Source organism: Arachis ipaensis, chromosome B2, assembly GCF_059453495.1.
Source record: "Arachis ipaensis isolate K30076 ecotype BB chromosome B2, ASM5945349v1, whole genome shotgun sequence".
NCBI classification, from domain to species: Eukaryota; Viridiplantae; Streptophyta; class Magnoliopsida; order Fabales; family Fabaceae; genus Arachis; species Arachis ipaensis.
In genome coordinates, this window is record NC_142437.1 from 2,744,139 (window position 1) to 2,763,982 (window position 19,844).

At 37.0% G+C, this 19,844-nt stretch overlaps 3 protein-coding genes across 5 annotated transcripts; all 3 read left to right on the plus strand.

Moving 5' to 3' along the window:
• Window positions 1–1,110: 1,110 nt before the first annotated feature.
• On the plus strand, window positions 1,111–6,099 carry LOC107626576 (putative disease resistance RPP13-like protein 1). Of its 2 annotated transcripts, none has more exons than XM_021114869.2 (3): window positions 1,111–5,263; window positions 5,674–5,790; window positions 5,877–6,099. In XM_021114869.2, the coding sequence occupies exon 1, from the start codon at window positions 1,330–1,332 to the stop codon at window positions 5,257–5,259; it is 3,930 nt and encodes a 1,309-aa protein (XP_020970528.1). In that variant the 5' UTR covers window positions 1,111–1,329; the 3' UTR covers window positions 5,260–5,263; window positions 5,674–5,790; window positions 5,877–6,099. The 2 variants fall into 2 exon arrangements, with proteins under 2 accessions (XP_020970528.1, XP_020970537.1); XM_021114878.2 differs by having other exon boundaries at window positions 5,886–6,099.
• Window positions 6,100–6,333: 234 nt separating this feature from the next.
• Window positions 6,334–11,877, plus strand: LOC148572814 (putative disease resistance RPP13-like protein 1). Its single transcript, XM_088504544.1, has 3 exons — window positions 6,334–11,231; window positions 11,646–11,754; window positions 11,850–11,877. Exon 1 carries the CDS (start codon window positions 7,563–7,565, stop codon window positions 11,211–11,213), a length of 3,651 nt encoding a protein of 1,216 aa, XP_088360670.1. The 5' UTR covers window positions 6,334–7,562; the 3' UTR covers window positions 11,214–11,231; window positions 11,646–11,754; window positions 11,850–11,877.
• Window positions 11,878–14,047: 2,170 nt separating this feature from the next.
• On the plus strand, window positions 14,048–17,307 carry LOC107622173 (putative disease resistance RPP13-like protein 1). Of its 2 annotated transcripts, XM_088504546.1 has the most exons (5): window positions 14,048–15,442; window positions 15,860–16,132; window positions 16,495–16,597; window positions 16,668–16,777; window positions 16,926–17,307. In XM_088504546.1, the coding sequence occupies exons 1-2, from the start codon at window positions 14,269–14,271 to the stop codon at window positions 15,874–15,876; spliced, it is 1,191 nt and encodes a 396-aa protein (XP_088360672.1). In that variant the 5' UTR covers window positions 14,048–14,268; the 3' UTR covers window positions 15,877–16,132; window positions 16,495–16,597; window positions 16,668–16,777; window positions 16,926–17,307. The 2 variants fall into 2 exon arrangements, with proteins under 2 accessions (XP_088360672.1, XP_088360671.1); XM_088504545.1 differs by having other exon boundaries at window positions 14,048–16,132.
• Window positions 17,308–19,844: the final 2,537 nt, after the last annotated feature.

Genomic DNA, 19,844 nt, shown 5'->3' on the forward strand with positions numbered 1-19,844 from the left:
CTTAAACAACAACCAGCCTCAGTTGGGATTTGAACCCGGTGCCCCTCCTAGCAAGGCAAACATAGTTGGCACTAAACCAAGCCTTGCGGTGCAAAAAAAAACCTCTATTTTCATTAGGTTTTTGATTTGGCTTTATAAGTATTGGACTGAAGCCTTAATTTGGTGTATTGGAAGTTTGCTGAAGCAACATGAGTTGGGCTGAGAGATGAAGTATTGGGCGTGAACCACTAAGACATATATTAAAACACAATTAGACTTTTAACCCAATAAATGTTTGTCATCATATTTATATACCCAAAATCAATCTAACTCAACAAATTCAATTGCATGCATTATTTCCTTTTATTAAAAATAATTATTTTAGGCGTCTTTTGTCTTTTTATGTTTTTTCTTTGTATTTTATCTACTAAAAAATTTGAAAATTTAGTGTCTTTGTTTATATATATAATATTGAGTAGTAACTAATATGTTATATACCATAATTATTAACTACTACTATTTGATGCACTTGAGAGACACTAGTGGTACTATTGAACCTGGTCCAATAACATAATTCAAACTTTTCACAAGATGCAATTATGTTGCATCCATCAAATAAAGTAGAATCAAGGACATAGTTAGTGTGAGCCAGCTGGAGGGATTTGAAGATGAATTATTTGAAGGAGCAGCTCTTCATCACATCACATACACCATATCTTATCTATTAATTTGTACTACAAATCAAGAAAAACTTACATGGTATGGATTAAAATTGTTGCATTACACTGATTAATAATTCAAAAGAGTGGAGTGTCATGACTCATTAGAAACAAAAAAGTATAATACAAAGACCAAAGCAATTTTACCCAAACAGAGGTGCTAGAGAACAAAGTAGACCTTAATTATTGAGAAAGTGGACATTGCTAATTATCAGCATCATTGCTTTACCATGACCCACCACTAATGGCTCATTATGATAATGATAAAGTGACATGGCTTGTGTTTTTCAAAATAAAAAGTAACAACAGTTAGGATTAAAGGCAAAAATGAAAACTACGTTGCACAACACTTCCAAATTCCAAAATACCAATCAAACACATAAAATTAGTAAAGAGCCAGCGAGGAAGTCCCACCACTCCACCAACAACACCAAATTTTTGTTAGGCCCCTCAGATCCCTGTTTAGTCAATTATTGTCTTTGTCTTGTTGCTAACAGATTATTGAGAACTACTTCTTCACTATAAGCTTTGATACACCAACACACAGTTCGGTTACAAAGCCTGCAAACATTGCATTTTTCACTCTTCTCCTTCATATCTAAAATTTTTTATCACTTGTTGAGATCATATCATGGCTGCTGCACTTGTTGGTGGAGCTTTCCTCTCTGGCTTCATTAACGTTATCCTTGACAGGTTCCTTACAACTGATGCTGTCAACTTGGTCCTGGGCAAGAAACTTGGCCCTGACTTGGTTGAAAGGCTGAAGACTGCTCTGTTGGGTGCTGAAGCTCTTGTTGCTGATGCTGAGATGAAGCAGTTCGGTAATCCATCTGTGAGGAAGTGGCTTGATAGTCTCCGGGATGCTGTTTACTGTGCTGAGGACTTGCTGGATGCTGTCTTCACGAAAGCCGCCTCTCAAAAGGAGCTAAGTTCTTCCTGGTGGTCGCCTAGCTTCTTCATCAACCGAGATAGAGATGACATGGTAGACAAGATGGAAGGGGTGGTTACAAGAATTGAGAATCTTGGAAAACAAAAAGATTTCCTTGGTCTTGAAAAGATTCCCACTGGTAGCTCATCATGGAGGACTCCGTCCAGTTCTCTTGTAAGAGGGACTGTTTATGGCAGGGAGGATGACAAGAAGGCCTTAATCAAGATGCTGAATGACAACAATGAGCATCAGCTGTCTGTGTTTGCTATTGTTGGCATAGGTGGGGTTGGTAAAACAACATTAGCCCAATCGGTATACAACAAAGAGGAGGAGTTCATGAAGGGATTTGATCTTAAAGCATGGGTTTGTGTCTCAGAAAATTTTGATATTGCTGAGACTACAAAGAATGTTATAAAGGAGATCTCTCCAGATACTCAAGGTCTTGAGCACTTCAATTCACTTCACCATACTTTGAAAGAAAAATTGTTGAACAAGAAATTCTTTATTGTTCTGGATGATGTTTGGAGTGATGATGGTGACAAATGGAGTAGTTTTATGACCCCTTTCCAATATGGGAAGAAAGGAAGTATTGTTCTTCTGACTACTCGTGGGAAAAATGTTGCTTTAGCAGTTAAGAATTGTCGCCCTTATTTTCTCAAAGGGTTGTCAGAAGACTATTGTTGGTCAGTGTTTGCAGACAATGCATCTTTTCCACAATCAAATGGGAGTGCAGCACTTGAAGAAATAGGCAGAAAGATTGTCAAGAAGTGTGATGGCTTGCCATTAGCTGCAGAAACACTTGGACGCTTGTTAAGTACAAAACATGATATCGAGGAATGGAACAAGATACTAATGAGTGATATTTGGGGATTTTCTGTGCAGAAGAGTAAGATTATTCCAGCATTACTGATAAGTTACTTCCATCTTCCTCCACATTTAAAGCGTTGTTTTGTTTACTGTGCTTTATATCCCAAGGATTATAAATTTGAGAAAGATGAATTAATCCTTTTGTGGATGGCAGAAGATCTTTTACCACCACCAAAGAGAGGAGAGAGTTTCGAAGAAGTTGGTTGTGAGTGTTTTGATGAACTAACTTCCAAATTATTTTTCACGAAGATTAAACACAGTGATGATTATTTTGTTATGCATGATCTCTTGCATGACTTAGCAATATTCCTTGCTGGAGATTTCTATTGCAACTCAGAAGAACTTGGTGAAGAGGAGGAGATAAGGATTCAAACTCGGCATTTGTGTGTAAACTTACGTCGTTGTAGCTCAAAACTTCTTAATTTGATTTCTAAAGTAGAATCTTTGAGAACATTGTTATTGTTTGGCGATTTCATATCTCCCGACTGCAACATTGAAGCGGCAACTTGTGACATATTATCAAAGTGTAAATACTTGAGAGCTTTATCCTTTTGTAAACTTGTTGTGGTGCCTAATTCAATAGGAGAATTGATCCATCTGCGCTACTTGGATCTCTCTTGCACTAATATTAAGACATTGCCCGAGTCTTTGTGCAAGTTGTGTAATTTGCAAACATTGATGTTGAATCATTGTTCTAAGCTAACTACGCTGCCTAGTGGTTTGCATAATCTTGTGAGTTTGCGGCATCTTGATATTAGGAAAACTTCTTTGGAAGAAATGCCCAGAAAAATGAGCAAATTGAATCAATTGCACGTTTTAAGTTACTTTGTGGTGGGCAAGCACGAAGAGAATGGAATTCAGGAGTTAGGAGGGCTTGTAAATCTTCATGGATCCTTTGAGATTAAGAAGTTGGAGAATATTGTTGATGTGAATGAAGCAAAGAGCGCAAAGATGATGGATAAGAAGCACATTGAGGAATTATGCTTGGATTGGTCTCCAAGTAATGATTTGGTTTCAAGCACACAAAAAGAAAGAGACATGCTCGATAACTTGCAAATGCACAGTGGGTTGAAAGAGCTGAAAATCAAGGGATACAAGGGTACAATATTTCCAAATTGGATTGGGCATTGTTCCTACCAAAACATGACAAGTGTATCTCTAGAGTGTTGTGACAATTGCTGCATGCTGCCTTCACTTGGACAGCTGCCATCTCTTAAGTCCCTGCGCATTCAACGCTTCCATCAGCTGAGGAGTATTGGCAACGAGTTTTACAAGAATGAAGGAGATCATCATTCTTTGCATATTACACCGTTTCCCTCACTAGAGACATTGGAATTTCATTATATGGCATGTTGGGAGGTGTGGCACGTATCTGAGTCGGAAACATTTCCTCAACTTAGGAAGCTTGAAATAACAAATTGTCCAATGTTGAAGGAAGAGATGCTTATTCAGGTATTCTTCATAATCGTTTCTTCTTTGTCGGATGTTTCCAAAGTTCGCAAACTATGTATATACAACTCCAATATAGAATGGCTCCCCGTGTCCATGTTTCTTGATGGGGATACTTTATCAATTAGGGGATGTGAATATGAGAAGGAATCTGCATTGAAGGCAATGATCAGCATGAACCATCTAAGTTGCCTCCAAGAAATACACATCTCAGGGTATAACTTTGATGTATCCTTTCCGGCCAATTGTTTTCCCAAATCTTTGCAAAAGCTGAAAATCCGTAGCTGTAAAAAACTAGAATTCCCTCAGCAAAAGAAGCAGAAGTATGATCTGGTAGAGCTACAAATAGAAGACAGCTGTCATTCACTGACCTCCTTGTCGTTGGATGCCTTTCCCTATCTCAAGAATCTCGAGATATCATGGTGTGAGAATCTGGAATCAGTCTCAATGTCAAAGCCACTACACGCTGCTCTTCAAAGCCTCTCCATCTATAAATGCCACAAATTAGTGTCATTTGCAGGAGAAGGACTGGTTGCACCCAACTTGACTCATCTCAGCCTCATACAATGCTACAATTTGAAGGCATTACCACGTGACATGAATAGTCTACTCCCAAGTTTACAGTCTCTCCAGATATCACAGTGTGGGAATCTGGAATCAATCTCAATGTCAGAGGCACCACATGCTGCTCTTCAACGTCTCATAATCAGTGGGTGCTCCAAATTAGTGTCATTTACAGGAGAAGGACTGGCTGCACCCAACTTGACTCATCTCAGCATCACACATTGCTACAAGTTGGAGGCATTACCACGTGACATGAATAGTCTACTCCCAAGTTTACACTCTCTCGAGATATTTTGTTGCCCAAACATTTGCAGGTTGGCAGAGGCTGGTTTGCCGCCTAACTTGAAATCACTTGAGGTGGGAATTTGCGAGCAACAAATGAGGGATCTATCATGGATGGCCAATTTGGAGGCCCTCACTCATCTAAGAATTTATGGTTACGGGTGTAAGAACATAAAGTCATACCCAGAGGTGGGTTTGCTGCCCCATATTCCCTCCCTTACCACTCTTGAGATATGGTGCTTCGATAATCTGGAGACATTGGAGTGCAACGAGCTTCTCTGCCTCACCTCCCTTCAACAATTGCACATTTCATTCTGCCAGAAGCTGGAGAATATGGAAGGAGAAAAGCTGCCTCCCTCTCTCTTGCTACTTCAAATTAAACAGTGTCATTTGCTGGAAGAACACTGCAAGAACAAGCATCAACTAATCTGGCCCAAAATTTCCCACATTCCCACCATTAAATTCGTCTGAGCAGGTAATTCTCTAATCTTCATGATTCACACATGCTACTTCAATTAAATTCACACATGCACACGTGATACTTATTAACACTCGTATTTTTCAATAAAATTGCATTTACAGAGCAGAGGAATATAAGAATTAATTACCATGAAATAAAAATTGAAAGACAGTCAATATCTTCTTTCGTGCATTTAAGAATTTCTTTAGATATATTAAACAATGGATGAATCAAATTTACTGATTTTACCATCTTCTGCAGTAGCTTCTCCGAGGTACAAGTGCCCAGATGGCTATGATTTCGCCACATAATCTTTACACAATACAAACCATACTTACATTAACTTCATTCAATCAAAAGAAGTGATTTCTGTTGTAGCTTCAGCTTGGTATAGTTACTCTATTTCTCTTTATAACTTACTTCAGGTTGGAGAATATGGCAGGAGAAAAGCTACCTTTCTCTCTGTTATTACTTCAAATTCAACTGTCATATACTCGGAGGAGGCTACAAGAAGAAGAGTTGCAGCTACACTCTCTATGAAGGTAACATAAACTTGATGGATATATAGGTATTGATATTTGAAACTGCTTTATCTCATATCATTTCTTATGGATACTAATTCAAACAGATTTTCCAGGGGCATCAAGAGATAGATAACTACTATAGTCAAGGATGGATTCAACCATTAAAATGTGCATTAGGAAGCTTCTATGGCAATTATAACTTGGTGAATATGTAAGTATTTTTGTAAAACTTTGGTGTTCAATTGTTCTGTCTTCTCTTCAATATTTTGCTGCTATTAACTATTGTCATATATACTATGCCTATATTATGTTTTTGGGTGCTTCCATATTATGCCTTTGGCAGGTTTAGTTTATTCCCACCATTCTTAGAGTGAATGATCATTTTACAATGTTAAGTATCTTGCCTATGAAAATTATATTGAGGTGCATTCTATATAACTAGTAACTTAATGTTTCCAAATTCCAAATATCAATACAAGAAGGGGAAAAGCTTCCTTTCTGACCTGGTTGAAAATATCATGTAACTTTCTTTCATTTCAATTGGACTGTACTCAACTCAAGAATATTGAAAATAATGCATCAAGTATTGATTAGCTTAAAAGGTTTCCGTAGGTGTATACAAAAACTAATCTCTTGGTAGTTGGCATATACACAACTATAAGTACATCACATGAGTGCAGGCTATCAAGTGTATTAACCTAATCAGATTGGGATTAACTTGAGTGGACACAAGCAGTTGAGCAAATAGAAAAAAAGTTGAGCAGGTTTTTCCATAAGCAACTTGTCGTCAGCAAGTGAACATCGGATGGTAAAATCTTGTGATATTGAACTGAATTTTTTGTTGATTCAAGAAGGAATCTTTATGATCAAAACAGAATAATTTTTGTTGATTCAACAAAAGTGAAGAATCACACATGCTATTGCCGTGCATTATTAAGCTTCTAAGAAAAAGTTTTAACTGTGCAACATAATTTTCACAAAGTTAACAATTCCATTGGTCACACATCAAGCTAGTCTTGCAATCACGCTGCATAGTAAAGAATTAGGATTAAAGATAAAATCCAATTGTGCTGTACCTTCCAAAGAAGAATTTTAACTGTTAGTTATAGCTTGTATTTCTCTTGGTTTTATCTGTATTTCTCTTTGGAAAATTCTCTTGGTTTTATCTGTATTTCTCTGACAAGAAGATAATGTTTACATCCAGCAATCCAATAAAAGAATCATCATGAGCGCCTAATTCTGTAATTACGTATACTTCTATACATGATTAAATTTGGTTGTGCAACATTTGAAAGCTTCCTCAACTTTCAATTCTATATAAACTATCAGAAATAAAAATACAAAATTTATTAGTCCCAAAGCATCACATATTTAACAGTGTACAGAGTTATTTTTTAAAGCAACCTCATAGATAAGCTGGCTATCATCACGTGAAAGCGTGAAAGCCAATGTCTATTGCCAACAGATTTTAACCTTATATTATTACCATAATACCATGATTGATATGCAGATTCATACTCCTTAGTTTTATATAATTCCCACAAAGAATAGTGTCCATTGGTCACAGTGAAACCACAATGTGTTAATGCAGAGCCAGCTAAGCACTCCACTGATACCGAATTTTTTATAGTTACCTTGGAGACTGATACCACGTGATATCATGTAGGACACCTTCTTTGAAAACTTGATTAAGAAAACCCCTCAATTGAGTTCACTACACCCTGCAACCATTGTTCTCTTACCTTTCTCTGCAAATCCATTCACTTTTCTGTTGTTGTTGAGATCAAATCATGGCTGGTGCACTTGTTGGTGGAGCTTTTCTTTCTGGCTTCATTAACGTTGTCTTTGACCGGTTCCTTACAATGGATGCTGTCAACTTGGTCTTGGGCAAGAAACTTGGCCCTGACTTGGTTCAAAGGCTGAAGACTGCTCTGTTGGGTGCTGAAGGACTTGTTGCTGATGCTGAGATGAAGCAGTTCGGTAATCCATCTGTGAGGAAGTGGCTCGATAATCTCCGAGATGCTGTTTACTGTGCCGAGGACTTGCTCGACACTGTCCTCACCAAAGTCGCCACTCGAAAGGAGGAAAGTTCTTCCTGGTCCCTTAGCTTCTTCATCAACCGAGATAGAGACGACATGGTAGACAAGATGGAAGGGGTGGTTAGAAGAATTGAGGATCTTGGAAGACAAAAAGATTTCCTTGGTCTTGAAAAGATTCCCACTGGTAGCTCATCATGGAGGACTCCGTCCACTTCTCTTGTGAGAGGGAATGTGTATGGAAGGGAGGATGACCAGAAGGCCTTAGTCCAAATGCTGAATGACAACAATGAGTATCACTTGTCTGTGATTGCTATTGTTGGCATAGGTGGGGTTGGTAAAACAACTTTAGCCCAATGGCTGTACAACAATGCAGAGTTGATGGAGGGATTTGATCTGAAAGCATGGGTTTGTGTTTCGGAGAAGTTTGAAGTTGTTGAGACTACAAGGAATGTCATAAAGCAGATCCATGGAGGTACTTGTAGTCTCGATGATTTCAATTCACTTCACAATGCTTTGAAAGAAGAATTGTCCAATAAGAAGTTCTTTATTGTTCTTGATGATGTTTGGAGTGATGATGGTGACAAATGGAGTAATTTTATGACCCCTTTCCAACAAAATGGGAATAAGGGAAGTATTGTTCTTCTGACTACTCGGGAGGAAAATGTTGCTTCCGCAGTTCAAAATTGTCGGCCTTATTTTCTCAAGAAGTTGTCGGAGGACTATTGTTGGTCAGTGTTTGCAGAAAATGCATCTTTTCCACAATCAAATGGGAGAGCAGCACTTGAAGAAATAGGCCGAAAGATTGTCAAGAAGTGTGATGGCTTGCCATTAGCTGCAGAAACACTTGGTCGCTTGTTACGTACAAAACATGATGTTGAGGAATGGAACAAGATACTAATGAGTGATATTTGGGGATTTTCTGTGGAGAAGAGTAAGATTATTCCAGCATTACTGATAAGTTACCTCCATCTTCCCCCATATTTAAAGCGTTGTTTTGTCTATTGTGCTTTATATCCCAAGGATTATGAATTTGGAACAGATGAATTAATCCTTTTGTGGATGACAGAAGATCTTTTACCACCACCAAAGAGAGGAGAGAGTTTAGAAGAAGTTGGTTGTGAGTGTTTTGATGAACTAACTTCTAGATTATTTTTCACCAAGAGTGAACTCTTTGATGAGTATTTTGTGATGCATGATCTGTTGCATGACTTAGCAATATTCCTTGCTGGAGATTTCTATTGCAACTCAGAAGAATTTGGTAAAGAGGAGATAAAGATTCACACCCGGCATTTGTTTGTAAATTTAAGTCATTGTAGCTCAAAACTTTATAATTCTATTTCTAAAGTAGAATCTTTGAGAACATTATTATTGTTTGGCGATTTCTCATCTCCCAACTTTAACATTGAAGCAGCAACATGTGAGATATTATCAAAGTGTAAATACTTGAGAGTTTTATCCTTTAGAAAACTTGATGAGGTGCCTAATTTAATAGGAGAATTGATCCATCTGCGCTACTTAGATCTCTCTTGGACTGATATTAAGACATTGCCAGAGTCTTTGTGCAACTTGTGTAACTTGCAAACATTGATGTTGTATGCTTGTTCTAAGCTAACTACACTTCCTAGTGGTTTGCATAATCTTGTGAGTTTGCGGCATCTTGATATTAGAAATACCTCTTTAGAAGAAATGCCCAGAAAAATGAGCAAATTGAATCAGTTGCACGTTTTAAGTTCCTTTGTCGTTGGCAAACACGAAGACAATGGAATCGAGGAGTTAGGAGGGCTGGTAAATCTTCATGGATCCGTTGAGATTAAGAAGTTGGAGAATATTGTTGATGTGAATGAAGCAAAGAGGGCAAAGATAATGGATATGAAGCACATTGATGAATTATGTTTGCAATGGTCTTCAGGTGATGATTTGGTTTTAAGTACACAAAAAGAAAGAGACATCCTCGATAACTTGCAACCGCAGAATGGGTTGAAAGAGTTGGAAATCAAGGGATACAAGGGTACAATATTTCCAGATTGGTTGGGGAACTGTTCCTACGAAAACATGACACGTGTATCTCTAAAGTCTTGCAAGAATTGCTGCATGCTGCCTTCACTTGGACAGCTGCCATCTCTTAAGTCCCTAAGCATTGAAGGTTTGGATCAGCTGAGGAGTATTGGCGAGGAGTTTTACAAGAATGAAGGAGCTCATCATTCTTCGCGTATTGCACCATTTCCCTCACTTGAGAGTTTGGAGTTTGATAACATGGCATGTTGGGAGGTGTGGCACGTATCTGAGTCAGAAAATTTTCCTCAACTTAGGAAGCTTGAAATAACAAATTGTCGAATGTTGAAGGAAGGGATGCGTAATGAGGTATTCTTCAGAATAATTTCTTCTTTGTCGGATGTTTCCAAAGTTCGCAAACTACGTATAGGCAATGATGTTATAGAACGGCACAACGACGCCATGTATCTTGATGGGGATAGTTTATCAATTAGGGGAAGCGAATCTGTGGAGGAGTCTGCATTGAAGGCAATGATCAGCATCAACCATCTACGTTGCCTCCATGAAATACACATCTTGAACTGTAGAATACTAGAATTCCCCCAGCTACAGCAGCACAAGTATGATTTGGTAGAGCTAAAAATACAAGACAGCTGTGATTCACTGACCTCCTTGTGGTTGGATGTCTTTCCCAATCTCAAGAATTTGGAGATAAGAGGGTGTAGGAATCTGGAATCAGTGTCAATGTCAGAGGCACCACACACTGCTCTTCAACATCTCTCCATATATGATTGTCCCGAATTAATGTCATTTGCAGGAGAAGGACTTGCTGCACCCAACTTGACTCATCTTCACGTCGCAGACTGCAGGAAGTTGGAGGCATTACCACGTGACATGAAGAGTCTACTCCCAAGTTTACACTCTCTCCAGATATATGGGTTCCCAAATATTTGCAGGTTGCCAAAGGGTGGTTTGCCGCCTAACTTGAAAGAACTTGGTGTGGGAGGTTGCGAGGAACAACTGAGGGATCTATCATGGATGGCCAACTTGCACGCCCTCACTCATCTCACCATTAATGGTTATGACTGCGACAACATAAAGTCATACCCAGAGGTGGGTTCGCTGCCTCACCTTCCCTCCCTTACCACTCTCAAGGTATGCTGGTTCAAGAATCTGGAGACATTGGACTGCAACGAGCTTCTCCGCCTCACCTCCCTTCAACAATTGCACATTTCATTGTGCCTGAAGCTGCAGAATATGGAAGGAGAAAAGCTGCCTCCCTCTCTCTTGCTACTTCAAATTAAACAGTGTCCTTTGCTGGAAGAACACTGCAAGAACAAGCATCAACTAATCTGGCCCAAAATTTCCCACATACCCACCATTAAAGTCAATCGCAAGAAAATTTCCTGAATAGAGATTTCTGAGCAGGTAATTCTCTAATCTTCATGATTCACACATGCTACCACAATTAAATTCACACATGCACATGTGATACTTCTTAACACTCATATTTTTCAATAAAATTGCATCTACAGAGGAACATAAGAATTAATTACCATGAAATAAAAATTGAAAGACAATTAATATCTTTTTTCGTGTATCCAGCACTTAAGAATTTCTTCAGATATATTAAACAATTGGATGAATCAAATTTACTGTTTTTATAGTCCTCTGCATGTAGCTTCTACCAGGTACAAGTGCCCAGATGGCTAAGATTTCAGCACATAATCTTTATATAAAACAAACCATACTTACATTACCTTCATTCAATCATAAGAACTGATTTCTGTTTTAGCTTCTGGTAGGTATAGTTACTCTATTCCTCTCTGCAATTTACTTCAGGTTGGAGAATATGGCAGGAGAAAAGCTTCCGTTTTCTGTTACTATTTCAAATTCAACACTGTCCTTTGCCCGGCAAAGAAGAAGAGTTGCAGCTCAACTCTTTATGAAGGTAACATAAACTTGATGGATCTAGAGGCATTGATCTTTGAAGCTGCTCTATCTCATATCATTTCCTATGAATACCAACTAAAATAGATTTTCCAGGGGCATCAAGAAATAGATAACTGCTATGGTCGAGGATTTGCTTTCTTTATGGATTCAACTTTCAACCATTAAAATGTGCATTAGGCAGCTTCTGTGGCAATTGCAACATGGTGAGCATGTAAGTACTTTTGTAAAATTTTGCATTGCGGTATTATTATTTTGTGTCAATCTTTTCTCAAGCTAAATTTATCCCTTTCGGTTCTGCTTTTGAAGCTAAAAAGGAGTGGTACATCATTGTGTATTTATCTAGCAGGTTATGATCATTTTCCTTTGTGTGAGGCCCAAGCAAACAGTTTTTTTTGGAGAGTCCCTCTACATCCCAATTAGTGTGTTAACATGAACAAATGAATGATCGGATGGTTAATTCTTTTCTGGTTTACCTAGAGTTCTTCATTCATAGTCCTTCAACTTTGAGGTGTGATTGCAATCCGAGCGCTCTAGCCAAAGGGTTTGTAAGCAACGGCCGTCTATTGTATCTACTGTACCTGGAGTTCTGCATGTATGCTTAGTAGTGGTTGTAAGTTTTGAGACTTGTTTGAAGCTTTGATTTGGAAAATAGTGAAAATTTTTACCTTCCCGTGGGTTTTTTTTTTATCTCTCACATTGAGAGGTTTTTTCCCACATTAAAATTTGGTGTTCTGTTGTTCTGTCTTCTCTTCAATTATTTGCTGGTATTGGTGCTTCCATATTATGCCTTTGACAGGTTTAGTTTATTCCCACCATGAATGATCATTTTACAATGTTAAACATCTTGCCTATAAATTATATTGAGGTGCATTCTATATAACTAGTAGCTTAATGTTTCCAAATTCCAAATGTGCACACAAGTAGGGGACATAAAGGTTTGGAGTCTAGCTTGGTTCAATATACCATGTACCTTTCATTTTGTCTGCTTTCTCTCTCTCTCTCTCTTGGCATGCACACAACAACTTGTCGCTTAGAAAAAAGAGAAAGCTGTGAAAAGAATACTTTAGAAAATAGAATAGCACTTGATATACTATAGGCATACACAAGACCAGACATCCTTCAGTAGATAGCAACAGTAAGTAATTAAAAAGTGAAAAAAGTAATGAATCTGAACTCCAAAATATATAACATTGCATGATCAATTCAGTTGTTTGGGGGAAAAAAGAAGCTGAAAAGAAAATTGATTATTTTCTTCATTAGTTTTGCACTATCATATTGTCACATGTCTTGTATTTTTATAATGGTGCCTTTCTGGAAAGTTCAATCGGTTTAATGTTTTTGAGAAGAAGATAATAGTTAAATCCAACAATTCAAAAAAAGAAAAAGGTCCAAATCATCATGAATGCCTCACATATGCTGAAACCTTCCTCAAGTTAGGAGAACCACAGTTATTTTGGAACATTTATCTTTCATACAGAAGCAATTCCAATATGAAAGTTCTTATGCTATGTTACAAGTAGCGTTTCTTTTACTAGTAAATCATCATAAGAGCGTTACTGATGCTGTACTTAAACCATAGTAGAATCTCCCAATTATAATCCAAGAAAAAATATCTTATGAGAAAGTTTGAACCTTCCTCAACTTGCAATTTTTTACTTCTTTCATGGAATTAAAAGCACTATTATGAGTGACAAAGAAACTAGCATTAAGCATCCATTACCAACATTTTAAGCACCTACAATCAACTCTGTTACATCACAAATTCATTTCATTGCATGCATTATTTCCTTTTATTAAAAATAATTATTTTAGGAGTCTTTTTTTTATATTTTTTTTCTTTGTATTTTATCTACTCAAAAATTTCCCCCTCCCCATTACCCTGCGTTCTAACCCCCTATGTACCAAAAAACAAAAATATTTAGTAACTAATATGTTATATACCATAACTACTTCTATTTGATGCATTTGAGAGATATTAGTATAATATTACTATTGAACCTGTTCCTGTAACATAATTGAAACTCTTCACAAGATGCAATTGTGTTGCATCCATCAAAGTAGAATCAAGCACAAAGTTAGTGTGAGCCAGCTAACAATTTTGGAGCACCACTCAATCAAAAAGGGAATACAGTGAATAAAGATGAATTATTTGAAGCAGCAACTCTTTTTCAACTCACATATACCATATCTTATTTATTAAGTTGTCCTACAAATTAAAGGCAAAACTGAAAATTATGTTGCATGACACTTCCAAATTGCACAGTAACAATCATACACATAAAATTAGTAAAGAGTCAGCAAGGAAGTCCCACTAACGGCACCTACTTTTTGTTAGGCCCCTCAGATCCTGTTTACTCAGTTATCTTTGTCTTGTTGCTAAAATTATTGACAGCCACTTCTTCACTATAAGCTTTGATAGACCAATACACAGTTCGGTTTCAAAGCTTGAAAGCATTGCATTTTTCACTCTCCTTCCCATCTGAAATTTCTGATCACTTGTTGAGATCATATCATGGCTGCTGCACTTGTTGGTGGAGCTTTCCTCTCTGGCTTCATTAACGTTCTCTTTGACAGGTTCCTTAAAACTGATACTGTCAACAAGGTCTTGGGAAAGAAGCTTGGCCCTGACTTGGTTGAAAGGCTGAAGACTGCTCTGTTGGGTGCTGAAGGTCTTGTTGCTGATGCTGAGATGAAGCAGTTCGGTAATCCATCTGTGAGGAAGAGGCTTGATAGTCTCCGGGATGCTGTTTACTGTGCTGAGGACTTGCTGGACACTGTCCTCACCAAAGCCGCCACTCAAAAGAAGATAAGTTCTACCTTTTTCATTAGCATCTTTATCAACCGAGATAGGGACATGGTAGACAAGATGGAAGGGGTGGTTGGAAGAATAGAGGATCTTGGAAAACAAAAAGATTTCCTTGGTCTTGAAAAGGTTTCCACTAGTAGCTCATCATGGAGGACTCCATCCACTTCTCTTGTAAGAGGGAATGTGTATGGCACAGAGGATGACAGGAAGGCCTTAATCAAGATGCTGAATGACAACAGTGAGCATCAGTTGTCTGTGATTGCCATTGTTGGCATAGGTGGGGTTGGTAAAACAACATTAGCCCAATGGGTATACAACAACCAGGAGGAGTTCATGAAGGGATTTGATCCTAAAGCATGGGTTTGTGTTTCAGAAAATTTTGATATTGTTGAGACTACAAGAGTCATAAAGGGGATCCTTGGACATACTTGCAGTCTCGATGATTTCAATTCATTTCAACATGCTTTGAAAGAAAAATTGTTGAATAAGAAGTTCTTTATTGTTCTGGATGATGTTTGGAGTGACGATGGTGACAGATGGAGTAATTTTATGACTCCTTTTCAATACGGGAAGAAGGGAAGTGTTGTTCTTCTTACTACTCGTGGGAATAATGTTGCTTTAGCAGTTCAAAACTGTCGCCCTTATTTTCTCAATGGTTTGTCAGAAGACTATTGTTGGTCAGTATTTGCAGACAATGCATCTTTTCCACAATCTAATGGGAATGCAGCACTTGAAGGAGTTGGTAGAGAGATTGTCAAGAAGTGTGGTGGCTTGCCATTAGCTGCAGAAACGCTTGGACGCCTGTTACGTACAAAGCATGATGTTAAGGAATGGAACAAGATATTAATAAGTGATATTTGGGCATTTTCTGTGAAGAATAGTAAGATTATCCCTGCATTATTGATAAGTTACTTCCATCTTTCTCCACACTTAAAACGTTGTTTTGTTTATTGCTCTTTACATCCCAAAGATTATCGATTCATGAAATATGAATTAATCTTGTTGTGGATGGCAGAAGATTTTTTACCACCACCAAAGAGAGGAGAGACTTTAGAAGAAGTTGGTTGGGAATGTTTTAATGAACTAACTTCTAGATTATTTTTCACAAAGATTCAAGATGGTGATGATTATTTTGTGATGCACAATCTCCTGCATGACTTAGCAATATTTCTTGCTGGAGATTTCTATTGCAACTCAGAAGAATTTTGTGAAGAGGAGGAGATAAGGATTCAGATTCGACATTTGTGTGTAAATTTACGTTGTTGTAGCTCAAAACTTTATAATTCTATTTCTACAGATAGGTGGATTTGGTAATCTGGAGACGTTGGAGTGCAATGAGATTCTCAGCCTCAGCTCCCTCCAACAATTAAGCATTCAATCGTGTCTTAAGCTGGAGAATATGGCAGGAGAAAAGCTGCCTTCCTCTCTCTTACTTCTCAAAGTTGACTACTGTCCTTTTCTGGGAGAACACTGCAAGAACAAGCATCAAAATATTTGGCCCAAAATTTCCCACATCCCCACCATTCAAGTTGATGGCGAACAAATTTTCTGAATACAGATTTCTGACCCGGTAATTTTCTAATCTTCACGTCTCTCATGATACCACAATTAAATTCACACATGCATAAGTGATACTTATCGATAAATTCGCATTTAAAGAGGAACATAAGAATTAGTTACCATGAAATCAAAATTGAAAGACAGTGAATATCTATCTTATTTCATATATCTAGCATTTGAGAATTTCTTTAGATATATTAAACAAATGAATGAATCAAATTACTGTTCTTACCATCTTCTGCATGTAGCTTCTACTGAGTTACAGGTGCCCATGTTAAACTGGACTAATATGTTTGGAATAAAAAAGCATTGATTTCTGTTTTAGCTTCAGGTTAGTACAGTTACTCTATTCCTCTCTACAATTTACTTCAGGTTGGAGAATATGGCTGGCAAAAAGCTTCCTTCCTCTCTGTTTACTACTTCAAATTGAAGAGTGTCCTTTGCTTGGAAACCGTTGCAGCTAAACTCTCTATAGGTATTGATATTTTAATTTGCTCTATCTCGTATCATTTCTTATGATCACTAACTCAAATACATTTTCCAAGGGCCTGAAGAGATAGATAACTGCTATGGTCAAGGAATCGCTTTCTTTATGGATTCAACCTTTAAAATGTGCATTAGGAAGCTTCTGTGGCAACTGCGACTTGGTGAGCATGTAAGTACTTTTGCAAGATTTTCCGTGGAGGTATTGTTATTTTGATGTCAATTTTTTTTCTCAAGCTGAATTTGCCCATTCAGTTCTGTTTTTGAAGCTGAAAAAAAGGCAACAATGTTGAACACATCATTGTGTATTTATCATGCAGGTTCTGATCATTTTCCTTTGTGAGGCCCATGCAAACACATTTGGAGTGTCCCTCTAAATTTCTGTTAGTGTATTAACCTGATCCATATGAATGATAGTATAATCAAATCTTTTCTTGTTTAAGTGGAGATTCTTCACTCATAGTTCTTCAATATGGAGGTGTGGTTGTGATCTTAGCTCTCTAGTAGAACTGCCAGAAAGTCTGTAAATGAGTATCACTGATTTTATTTTGTTGACGGGTCTATGTCCTTGTAAAAGAGTTGTGTATGTATGCTTATTAGTGCTTGTAAGTTTTGAGACTTCTTTGTAGCTTTGATTTGAATAATAGTGAGCTTAATTAATTAATTCTTATTCTTAGAGTGAAAAACAAATTTTATATCATACTGTAAAAACTTTTTTTCTTATACTGTAAAGTACTGATTAAGTATCTTGCCTATGAACCATGAAGACATGAATATATTAGATTCTAACAAGAAGGAATCTCTATAGGCAAACCTTATAGTTGTTGTTGATTCAATAGAAGTGAAGAATCACACACTATTTATCAGTCAATTCATTAAGAAACCATGCGTTATTATTATTTTTGTTATTATTTTACATCATGTGCACACTTTATCACAAGTACAAGACCCAGTTTGCAGCAGTGTTAAAAGAGATCATTATGAATTTTGCTACAAATGTTTTACTGCACGACAGCAGCGTCGACAAAATAAAATGTTCATCATCATAGTTTTATGTAAAATTAACGTATATTAGAAGTAGCTTCTAAGAAAATGTTTAAACCGTGCACCAAATTTCCACAAAGACAACAGTTGCATTGGTTACGGCAAAAGGCTTGAATGATCTCTGAGTTTGTTCTTGTAAATTGTAATATGTGGTGTTTAGCTTATATTTGTAAAAAAAGGAAATCTCTCGTCAAGTTTCTTCGTGACAACCGAAGGTAGATTCCAGGTTAGGATCAAACCAGTGGAAATCATGGGTATCTCTCTATAAACTACTCTTGAATTTGTCATTCGATTCCTCTACTTAACTCACAATACAATCTGATGTCAGCCTCAGCAGTTAACTCAAAACTGTGTCTTAGTGTTATCCATCTTTTTCAATACTTTCTCTTAAAATTCGCTGAAAAACTATCTGCTGCTGTTCGAATACCTCTCTCATGCGCTTAGTATACTTTAGCTGGTATGATAAGATGTTGTTTGCAAGCTTAATTTGGATACTTAGTATAATGGGTGTTCATATTTCACATAGCTCTATCTCATAACATTTCTTGTGAATATCAACTCAAAACAAATTTCCTAGAGGGCCTGAAGATAAAATTCTGAAGTCAATTTTTTGTTCATATACTTCGAGATGGCCTTTTTTATTTTTCAATCTGACATGTATATCATTGTTCAAAAAATTGATGGAGCGTTTCTCAGGGGATGAATTCCTAGCATGAGTGCTCATTTTATGTTGGTTAGGTAATAAGAAAAGACATAAAAAGCAAGGAAAATCCAAAAACAGAACTCCAATGATGTTCTAATATTGAATTGAAAGGCTTCATGCACTGTGGAAAATGGTTATTTGAGTTTGCCAAATTAGTTGGTAACGATTCAGTGAGGAATATTTCAAAGTCTTCTTAAACTAAATTCAGAGGGGCAATTAGAGTAGAACAAGTACAAACACATATATTATTATACAATTGATCTTTGCAATATGAAATATCTAATGTCATGATCTTGTTTCTATGCTTTAATAAACTAAAGTTGGTTTCATCGGACTAATCGCCTAATTTGACTTGGATATGCCTCGCATATTCCCAAAGATTGATAACTATTACCTTAGTCGTGACTCATGGCACAGTTGAAACCTTCCTCAACTTGCAGTTTTGTTACATCTCTGACTTAAAAACACAAATGAAAAGTTCCAAACAAACTATTAAACTAAGACTAAGACATTAGCAACGTACAAGTCTTGCATTATTGTTATTAATAGCCTCATAATATATTACCATGATATACATACAAAAATGTGGAGCCAAAATGTTCCTAGTTCTATATAGTTTCCACAAAGACTAGTAGTGTCCATTGGTGACACGGGAACAACACCACTTGCAAGAATTAAAAAATGAGAAATTAGAGCAAAGCCAATTAAGCACTCCACTGCTATGAATTTTCTAAGTTATCTCGGAGGCGATACTGGGTCTTCGCTAAGGAACGATTGACATTGACACCTTCCATAGAAGAATTTTAACTGTTAGTTACATAGCAATGTAGCATGTATATGCAGCACTTTCTTTGGAAAGTTTTCTTGGTTTTAACTCTGTAGAATTTCGTGATATTGTATATCTCTAAGAAGAAGACAATACCATGATTCATGTGCAGTGAAACAACTCCATTGTTGCTGTTTAGTAATGTTGCATCTTTCAAACAACAATTAACAAATGAAGAGTTGGTGAAGAGCCAGCTAAGCACTCCACTGATAATACATGAACATGTACATCAAGACAAAAAATTTCTGTGCCAAATTCCTCTACTTGCCTCATTGTTGGGAAAACTTTTATAATACATGAACGTTGTTGAACATGTACATCAAGACAAAAAATTTCATCACGTATTTACTGTAAAGTAATGTTTGTTAGAAACAACTTCCAAAAGCAAAAAGAAAAGAAAAACTAGACCTTAAATCCTTAATTAATTAGGATAAGGAAATTTAACAATGCAGCATCAGCATCATTATTTTATTATGATCCATAAACAGCTCATGAATCATGATGATTTTTACTGTGATACAAAATTTCCAGAGACTACAATTCCATTGGTCCTTCAAAAGTTAGTTGGAACTTTCCACGCCTTCAAAAGTTTCTTACGATACGATTAAAGGCTTTAGGCAGTTACTTTGTACCTTCCAAAATAACAATTAACGATAACAATTAAAA